We start from the raw sequence: 9,853 nt of genomic DNA, 5'->3' as shown, positions 1-9,853 counted from the left end.
TCTGGCATATGGAAATACACTGAAAAATGTCTATCATATCCCTTAATATCTAAAATATGGTTAAATGAAACTTTAATGCTATTAATAATACTTTAATGATATTTTGTGAAGATCAATGAGAACTTATGGCTTTTACACCAATTTGACTTTTCTGAATCAAAGTTACAGACAAATAAGTATATCCTTAAATACGGAAATCTAAAAAAAAATAATTTGCAGGTGAGTACTCGCAAAAATTATTACAATATTTGTACCAAAAATCCCCAAAAAGCTAGGAAAATATTTGGATTCCCTTGCTACTGATTTTTTCTTTAGGTGTACTGACCTACGAGTTGAATTTCATATGCATGCTTCAGTTCTCTGCCGCAACGTGAGAGAACTCTGGAGAAGTGTAGAGCTCTGTGGAAATGCCCCAACTCCCCGTCGGCAAAAGTGTCCCGTCCAATAAAATCTAATAACCACTTGGGGACTCTGTTCGCCCGCCTCCCCTTCCCTTCCGTCTTTGGGGGAGTTCTGGTGCTCCAAGGGCCCAACAGCAGACCTTATAAGCAAGGTCTTGCTATTCACTTGCACGATTTTCGGCAGCTTTTCTTCTTCTGTATGATGACATTGGCACAAAGACGCGGCGGCGACTGCAGTTCCAGAAATTTATTTTTCCTGACTTTATGATCGTTTGTCGGTTGTCAAAGGGCTTTTATGGGTGGGTGGTATAGAAGGAGGGGTTGGGATGGAGACGAAGTGTCTGGGAGACAGCTGTGATGACATTGGTATGGGTAAATGTACATAGATGGGGCAATTGGGGGTGGGTTTTCGGAAAGAATTCGTGGAATTCACGAAATGGGTAAAATAACAATTTTACTGCCAATACAAGTTAATTACTATTGCTGGACATAAATGGTCTTAGAAAATTTTAAAATATTTGGACTATTTTTCAATTTAAAATTATATTCTACAGATCTGATCATTATACTCAAAGAAAAAATGTATATTTCCGTTCTATAACATTCCCGGAGGCTCTAATATTAAATAAAAATAATTTTAGCCTCTTCTAATTTAAACCACCTTTGTTTAGGAACCATATTTCCTGGATTCCTTTGTGCTATGCAAAAAAAAAAAAACAAAAATAAATACCTGGTAAAGTTCCCCGTCCGGAAACCTATCACAAAAGTAGACCCACCGGGGCTGCAAAAATGCGAAAAAGTTTACGAGATGGCACCTAATTAGGCAGGAGAACGCCGCCAGAAATTTACGTTTCCTTCAGTTCTGGCGCAGCTTTAAACTCCACAAACTGTTCAAACTCTACTTCAGACTTTTCAGATCCGCGAACGCCGGCGGCTGGCCAAAAAAAAAAAGAAAAGGAGTGAGGTGCGCTTTTCTTGCACGTTAAAAAACAATTAGATCCTAGTTCAATTAAAAGTTCTCTTTAATTCAACCCAGTGATTTGTTAAATTTTTAAGTATATTCTTTTATATTTTTAAACATTTATGATCCCTAAACTTTTTTATTTCCTTTATGATTTGTATGATACGAAATAAGCAATAAATAGCACAGTGTTTTTTGGTGCGTATATCAGCGCTGAGCAAACACGGATTCGTTCCCATTGAGGTGCCGATGCGACCGGGTCAAAATTATTGGCGTAGTTACGACCGGACGGACAGCCACATACATCAAATCATAAAGCAAATGGTGCCGACAAACTAACTGGCCGGAGCCAAAATGGCAGAGTGGCCAAATAACCAAATAAACCAGCCGACAGCCCCCTGGCATTTACATTCGCCCCAAAAAGACAACGCCGAACAACTGAACAACCAAAAAGCGTCGAACAACCAGACGACAACGAGAACGTTCCGCTTTTTTGCGTTGGTTCCGGGAAACGCAACAAAATTTCACAACGCACCAAAATGTTTCCCTTCTTCTTCTTCTTGTCTTGGCCATCATCATCTGCCCCATCATCATGGGGCTCCTTCGCCTTCTCTCCACCAAACCGATCCAAACCAAAACAACACAACAACACCTTGACCAAAAGCAATAGCCAACTTCAAAGAATCTTCGAAACGGCCACGCCTCGCACACTAGACAACAACATTGTTGGATGGTGTTGTTGGTACACCGAAAGAAAAAACTATTAATGGGCTAAGAATGGATGGTTAGTGATTTTAACTATTTTTTAAAATTAGATAAATTTTTTTAAATGGATTTGTGTAAGAATTGTATAACAATATTCAGTCTAAATGGTGTTAAAATTTGTCAAATTAATAGGATTATAATTTTAATTTCTTATTTTTGTGTTCTACAATTAATTATCATTTTTAGAAGCCCCCTTTTTCTTTTCAATGTTGCTGTTGCGTTGCCGTTGTTACTGTAAGTGTTGCAGATCGAAGGTGGAATGTTGCCGGGTTGTCGTTTGCCGTTGATGGGCTTATTAGAGTTAGTCAGAGTTATTCTCTTCTTTTTTTTTGTCTGGGGTGGTGCGGAAACCTCAAAGCGAATTTAGTGCGCTCCCGCCCCCTCCGCAGCCCCTGCTCCTCCGCCCCTTTTCTGGGTTGTCCCCTCGCGTTTATGACGACAATGCGTTTGCTGTCATAATTATTAGTCAAACACAAACAATGAATTTCATAATTTTCCCATCAATACGGTCCAACAGCCGGTTGGAGCTTCGTTCGAACGTTCGTAAACTCCAAACTCGCAGCTCGAAAGCGTTCAAACATCCGCTCTTCCCGCACGCGCCGCTTGGGAAGAATGTCCAACTCTTGGCCGGAGGATGAGCTGGATATTACTATATAGTTTTGGGGCTTGGGGTTTGGGGAACACCGAAAGGGGGACTCTTTGGAAATGAAGCCGTCGCGCATAAAGTGTGAAATTGCTGGCAATTCGCAGAGACGCTCCATTCTCGGGGTTTCTCAGTCTTTCGAGGCTGTTTAGAGCCTGGACTAATGGGCGATGTCAATACACTCAGAGAAGTAGTTATAAGCTTATTTAATTATTTTTAAAAGAAATGAACTATTTTTCACTGACAAGTTATTTAAAATAATGAAGTTTCTAAAATTGGAAAATATTTAATTATTTATTAACTAAATTAATTATTTTGGAATATTTTAGGAAATGTCCAAAGTTTAGCTTTTTGAAAGGACCTTTTTTCGTTATAGAGAAGTTTTTAGCAAACTCCAAATGTTTAAAATTAAATTGTTTTTGCTTTTCTGCTTAGAAAAGAATGTTTAACTATTATTTTTTGTGATATAAAAGTTATAACAGCTTTTAAGTTTATTTTACTTTAAAATATTTTAGATGCTGGTAATATTTTTCAATTTTGTCTTATTTTTCTCAGTGCCCCTTGCACGCTTGTTCCATTGAATAGAACAATATCCGCACAAATATTTGCAGAGAGCAGCAAGCAGGTCGTGTTTAAAATGTTTAACCACCCGAGGAGGGAAGTTGGGGCAGAAGAGCTCGGCCCGTCCACGACAAACAAACCAGAACTGAGCCGCGATCTCTGGTCAAGACTCGGACTCGGACTCAAACTGGGACTCAAAACTCGGACTCATCCATAATTGTTGTTTGATCGTTGTAATTGGTTTGGTGTAGCTGAAGCACAGGAAATGCAACAGCAACAGCAATGGTCCCATAAAGACAACATTGCAGGCGGCTTTACATTGATCCGTTTAACGATTGACAAACGCGGCGATCTTTTCGGGAAGTCAGAGTTAAGGAAAAAAATACAACAAAAAAGTAAAAAGGGGTAAGATGGCCATGGAAGGAAACCCGGTCGGCATTCGCTTTTGAACTGCACTGTATGTGTTTGTGTCGTTATGGCCGCATCTTTTTGTAGTCGATAATAAAAATTGTAAACTTTGTGGCAGTCTGCTGGAGTTGGAGCTCCACCCTTGTTCTGGAATGGACAGCCCACTTTTCGCTATAAAATCTCTTTCAAACTCTTTCAACGGACACGCCCGGCATTATCTGGTTCTTCCTCCATGTGTGGGAAATAGGGTGGCCCAATATCTATATATTTGTGGGTGGTCCATGCGAACGATGCGATAGCGCATGCTCTACTTGTGAACCGACTTGTACGACATTATTTGACTTGAAAAATGGAACAGCCTGGAGAAACCAGCCTGGAAATGGTGGGAAAATATTTCTTTGTTTTAGACCCGGTATTGTCATTCTTGTTTGTTGTCAAAGGCTTGTTGGAAAAGGTGTACGATAGGTGTTTGAAGGTGTGCACCTTTAATGGTACATTAATTGCCCTTGTTGGCACTCGAGCGATAAACATCGGTACAAATATTTGATTTTAGTTAGCTACAAGTGGGTAAATAGTGTAAGTACAAGAGTAGAATCGATGCGGTAGAAAGGGTGAGAAAAAAGTGAACCGATCGGTGACATTTCAGTAAATGTTTCTACTCAAGAAATTCGGAAAACTTGTCAAATTTAAACAAGTTCCGTTTCAATTTCGAATTTCAGGAATTTAAAATGTTGATGTAAAAAATTAAATTTTTTTTTGTACCAATCATAGAATACTTTTAATACAACAAGAGCAAATTCAAATATTTTGCAGTGCCCAAATAAACAACATTTTCATCATTTCCTTTAAGCTATTATCTTTTATTCGATAGTACAAAAAGAGTCCACAATTTAACTTAGTTTCTAAACATATCGAGTGCCTTACACAAAGTCAAACTTTCCTGCTAAGCTTACGTCACAAATATCCAAGGCTTAAACCAAAGTAACTACGACTAAACTTAGACTAAACTAAATGCTGTTTAGTAAGTACGATTACGACTACGAAATGGAGGGATTCGTATTCATGAGAGCTGCAAATGAGATTTAATTTTATTGAGTGGGTATAATATAGAGTTGCAAGATCAATCGCTGACGGCCACCAGGTCTCTGGAGGATCCGGAAGTGCTGGCAGAGCCCGTAGGTAAGCCCAACTCGGAACTGGAACTGGAACCGGAGCCGAATAGATCACTTAGGTTGCCACCCACCACGCCGCCCACTCCGGCGGCCAAGTTGTGCGTCAGGCTGTGACGTCGCAAGTCGCAGTTCCGGCGGAAAACCTTCCCACAAGAGGCGCAATTATAAGGCTTGATGTCGGTGTGGGTGAGCAGGTGGGTCTTCAAATTGGATCGCTGGTTGAAGGAGCGATTGCATACGGGACACTTGTGCGGCGACTCCTCCATATGGAGGATCTTGTGGACAGCCAGAGTTCGGGACTGACAGAATCCCTTGCCGCATTCGGCGCACTTGAAGGGCTTCTCCTTGGAGTGGATATATCTGTAAAGGTAAGGGAACAACAAAGATTGGTTGAAAGATTAAAATCAGTTTAGCGGAAAATTAACTGGTATGCTAAAAAGGCAATTGATCAATGAATTGGAATATATGCTTCTTTGTATATCTTAAATATCCAATAGAATAGATATTTATTTTTAAGTAGAGACAATATCCCGACCTACCTATGATCCCTCAGATGATCCTGCCGCCTGAAGGCCTTGCCGCAGATGTCGCAGGAATAGGGCCTCTCGTCCGTGTGGGTTCGTTCATGGATGAGCAGATTGTAGGACTTGGTGAACTGCCGGTTGCAGAACTTGCAGATGAATTGTTTCTTGGACCGCTGGGCAGCCGCTGCCGCCGCCGCTGCTGCCGTCGAGCTGCCCGCCTCATCCACGCCCCCTACCGCTCCGCCCCCGCCTCCTGCCGCCCCCGAAATGACACTCATCTTGTCCTGATACATGGTGGCCTGCAGGGAGTGCAGAGCGGAGTCCGTTTCCGCCTGGCTGAAGGCCGATGGATTGAACATGAAGCTGCCATAGCTGCTGTCCAGATCTCCGGCCTCGAAGGACAGCGCATCCTCGCCGTCCAACAAGGGTAAATCGCATTCTGCCGCCAATTCTGCGGCAGTTGCGCAATCGAGGGCCGCCTGTTGGTTGGCAGCAGCAGCTGCAGCAGCCGCAGCAGCCGCCACCGCAGCAGCAGCACTAACGGTGCCAATCGAGGGCAGTGGCAGGCACTTGGATGTTGCTGGCGTGCTGCTGCTGGTGGAGTTGCTGCTGGACGTGGATGTTGCAGCAGCAGCAGCAGCTGAAGATGTTGCTGCCGCCGTCAAAGGGGGTTCCCCCGAGGAACTCGATGAACAGCTCGACTTTAGCTCTATATTGGCTATATCTATTAGCGAGGGCAAGGCATTAGTCTCCGCCTCACTGCTGTTACTGTTGCTGTTGCAGGTGGTGGTGTTGTTGCTGCTGCTGCTGTGGCTGCTGGCATTGCTGCTGGAGAAGCGGAACACATCCGATTTTCCTGTGAGCCGTTGCAGTGCCAAATAGGATTCGAGGGCCTGAAGATTCAGAGCAGCTGCTGCCGCCGAATTGGCCGGTAGTAAGGCCGCCTGCTGCAGGCTGCTGACCATGGTTCCTTGCAGCGACAGGACGACGGCAGCGGCCGCTGCTAGATCGTTAGTTGCTGCTGCCGCCGTTGCTGTTGCAGCTGCCATGGCCGCATTGCTGGTTTTACTGCCAATCGGCGATGTTGCCGGTGTGCACTTGCTGTTGCTGTTCTCTTGGTGGCTTTTCTTGTGCGTTGTTGTGGGTGTTGCTGCTGCACTTGGCTTGTTGCTGTTGCTGTGCTTCGATGTTGCTGCAGTGCTGGCCGACGTTGCTGCTGTGGTGCCCGCCTCGAGATCGCTTAGCGCCTCGGCAATATCGGCTGTTGTTGCTGGCGATGCTGCTGCCTTGGCCGGCATATCGCTGCAAGTTGCAGCTGCAGCAGCAGCAGCGGCACTCAAATGCTTAACTGCCTCCATAAAAAAGTCGAATCCACGCACACACGCTCAGCTGGATATCGGGATAAAGCCTCGGGGCTGCGATGTTGCTGCTTGCCGTCGAGATTTTTTTGTATTTTTTATTGTTTGGCGCACCTACGCAGGTTGAGAGGTTCGGAGCGCGTCCACATGAATATTAAAAACCACACGCCATCATAAATCACGTCTTAGTCACGCTTTCAAAAGTCATAAAAATCGAATTTGACGTCTGGCCAAAAACGAAAACAACAAACTGCAGTCTCGGCCAAGTTAAGTCAAATTGGCAGGCACGCTTTTTCGATTTTGCGATATTTTTCGGAATAAAATAATATAGTAATTCAGCTGGCTGGCGCACACGCGAGATGATTTTTAGTTTCTATATTATAATTTCCGATTAATCAGACTTCCGGTCTTGACCCACACAGATGCACACACACGTGTTAAGCTATATATATTACTATATTTGTTGTTTATTTTCTCTGATTCGGCTGCTGCTTCTTCTTCTTCTCTTGACGTCGATCAGCCGTCGCTGCACACAATATTGGTAAAAGATCTCGGAAAACTAAAAGTCCATTGCTCTGCGGACATATCGCGGACCTGCGCTCACTTGTTGATCGCCCTGGCTCTCTCACATCGGGGATCTCTCTCTGGGAGAGTAAAAGAGCGAATCGCCCACAAGATCACCTGGAAAAAGAGTGGCCAGAGAGCGGGAGAAGTGTACCTTGGCCAGGTGCAAACTCGTTTTGTCCGTGTATTTTGAGCACCTTTTACTCCCTCTCCGCTCTTTCACCCACACAAACTCAGTTCGGTGAAGTAGAGAGAGATCGCGTCCAAAGTGCGAAAGAGAGAACCGGTTTCTGCGGTTAATATGCCTGATTTTGAGTGGGTGTTCCTCCCGCCCTCTCTTTCCCGCCCGCTCATGCCTTCTCCCTCGCTCTCTTCTCCTGCCATCTCGCTCTTGTTTGATTATTTACGTTTATTTTTATAATTTTTGCAAGTAGTTGTTTATGATTCTTCCTAGAAAATTGCACAGGCTTTCTGGCATTTTCGCAAAGTACTTTTAGCCTTGGAATTTTGAAGGATGGTCAAATAGAAGCTTAAACAAAGTCACAGTCAATACAAAAATTATTAATTTGCAAAAATTAAAATTACTATTGCTCTCGCAAGTTCAAAGAAAATTGTTCATAAATGGATAACACATTAAAACCATGATCAAATAGTTTGAGTACCTACTTATAAGAAAGTAGTTGTATTTTTCACTTTTAAAGATTGATCCTTTTAATCTTAAAACAAGAGAGAACGCTATAGTCGGGTGCCCCGACTATCAGATACCCGTTACTCAGCTAAAGGGAGAGCGAAGAATATGAAGATAAAAACTTTGATCCGCCGTAACTTTTGAACGAATGGTCCGATTTAAAAAATTTCTTCTACATTTCGATAGGTATTGATAAACACAATAAAACTGCATTTTTACTTTTCCAAAATATTTAAATTTTTAAAATCGTATATAAGCGATTGTGGGCGTTAGAGGGGGCGTGGCACCCTTTTGAAACGAACTTGCGCTGCGTAGGAACTCCTAGAATCTGCATGCAAAATGTCAATCATCTAGCTTTTATAGTTTCCGAGATCTCAGCGTTCATACAAACAGACAGACGGACAGACAGACGGACAGACGGACAGACGGACAGACGGACATGGCTAGATCGACTCGGCTAGTGATCCTGATCAAGAATATATATAGTTTATAGGGTCGGAAACGCTTCCTTCTACCTGTTACATACTTTTGCACGAATCTAATATACCCTTTTACTCTACGAGTAACGGGTATAAATACGGCAACTAAAAATCCCTAAATTCTCTAGAATCAAATGTGATCGGCAATCATTAAAGGATTGCGATCGCCTGATAAAGAAACATAAACCAGCTGTTTTCTCAATTTTAAAAGCAACCGTGAAATTCCAAGTAACGAATATGGAACAATGGTTTTATCTATTAAATATTAACGATCTTTAAAGGCGTTTGATTGGCGGCTAAGAAAAAACACCTTTAGTGGAGTTCCTAGAAATTATTATTCTACTTGAAACCTGCCACTTGTAATTTTAAAGATTTTTTCCAAGTGCATGAACCTGCTAGCACTTGCAAATTGTGGCCATTAGTCAACGCGTTGATTTCTTCAGCCCCAAGCGAAGCCAGTTGATTGAAATGATTCTCCTCGCACGCCATCCCTGAAGAAGCGCAGAGGAGAGAGCGAGAGAAGAATGCTGCCAGAAGAATCCGAATCCAAAAATACGCTCGCATAGCAAACCCAATCACAATTCGAATCACAAGCGCAATCATAGCTGGGACTTTTCAACTGTCAATTATTTCCTTATTCTTTATGGAAAGAGTCTGGAGCTCCAGGATTCAGTGAGGGGGGACTGGATTTTAATGCGCTAAACGGCGCAAGTAAATGACCAATAATCATGGGAGCTGCCAGCTCTCCGGCTGCCGGTTGGCTGGATAAAAAAAAAAAAACAGAAAAAAAGCCAGTCCAGCTCCGAGTGCAATTTATTTTTGCATTAAATTGCAATTTGGCCGGGACTCGCAGTTTTCTACCATTTATACAGATATTATCGTGATTAATAATGCACAAACATGTCATACGCTCGTTTCGTGTGTGTTTGATTGGAGCGCATTAGGATTGCAGCTTTTAATGATCCGGGAGTCTGGAATCTGGAACCTCGAGTCTCGAGACCCCAGATCTTCAGTCTCACGGTAGCAATTATGTCGCTTAGTGGACGGCTTACGGATGATGATGATCGTCGAGGATGATCCCCATCATCCTGAATGGCGGCGCCATCAAAAGATCAGCAATCGCGATTGCACATTCCAAGGTAAACTCCGTCGTATTGACACAAGCTTCCTTTAAATGAAAACCCTGGCTTAATGTCGTTATATTTCGATAGTCGCGCTTTTAAATGCTCGTTTCCTGTGCCGCCTCGATCACTGCGTTCTCCACAGCATCTCCTGTCTCCTCTTCAGGGACACGATCATCGATTGCCAGGCTCCATCGCCGGGTCCCCA

The 9,853-nt window shown here is 43.2% G+C and overlaps 2 protein-coding genes across 2 annotated transcripts; one reads left to right on the top strand and one right to left on the bottom strand.

Annotated features, from left to right (window-relative positions):
• The first annotated feature begins 2,606 nt into the window (after positions 1-2,606).
• Positions 2,607-2,784, top strand: LOC108061208 (uncharacterized). The gene is given in 2 exon segments (XM_017147291.2): positions 2,607-2,690; positions 2,692-2,784. Coding segments are annotated over 2 exon segments (177 nt in total).
• A 1,819-nt stretch (positions 2,785-4,603) lies between these two features.
• On the bottom strand, positions 4,604-7,138 carry sob (sister of odd and bowl). Its single transcript, XM_017147465.3, has 2 exons — positions 5,451-7,138; positions 4,604-5,271 (listed from the first exon to the last, which is right to left on the bottom strand). Exons 1-2 carry the CDS (start codon positions 6,791-6,793, stop codon positions 4,860-4,862), a joined length of 1,755 nt encoding a protein of 584 aa, XP_017002954.2. The 5' UTR covers positions 6,794-7,138; the 3' UTR covers positions 4,604-4,859.
• Between the last annotated feature and the right edge of the window lie 2,715 nt (positions 7,139-9,853).

The sequence above is a fragment of the Drosophila takahashii genome, chromosome 2L (genome assembly GCF_030179915.1).
Source record: "Drosophila takahashii strain IR98-3 E-12201 chromosome 2L, DtakHiC1v2, whole genome shotgun sequence".
Classification (NCBI taxonomy): Eukaryota; Metazoa; Arthropoda; class Insecta; order Diptera; family Drosophilidae; genus Drosophila; species Drosophila takahashii.
This window is presented reverse-complemented; position numbering and strand designations above follow the sequence as displayed.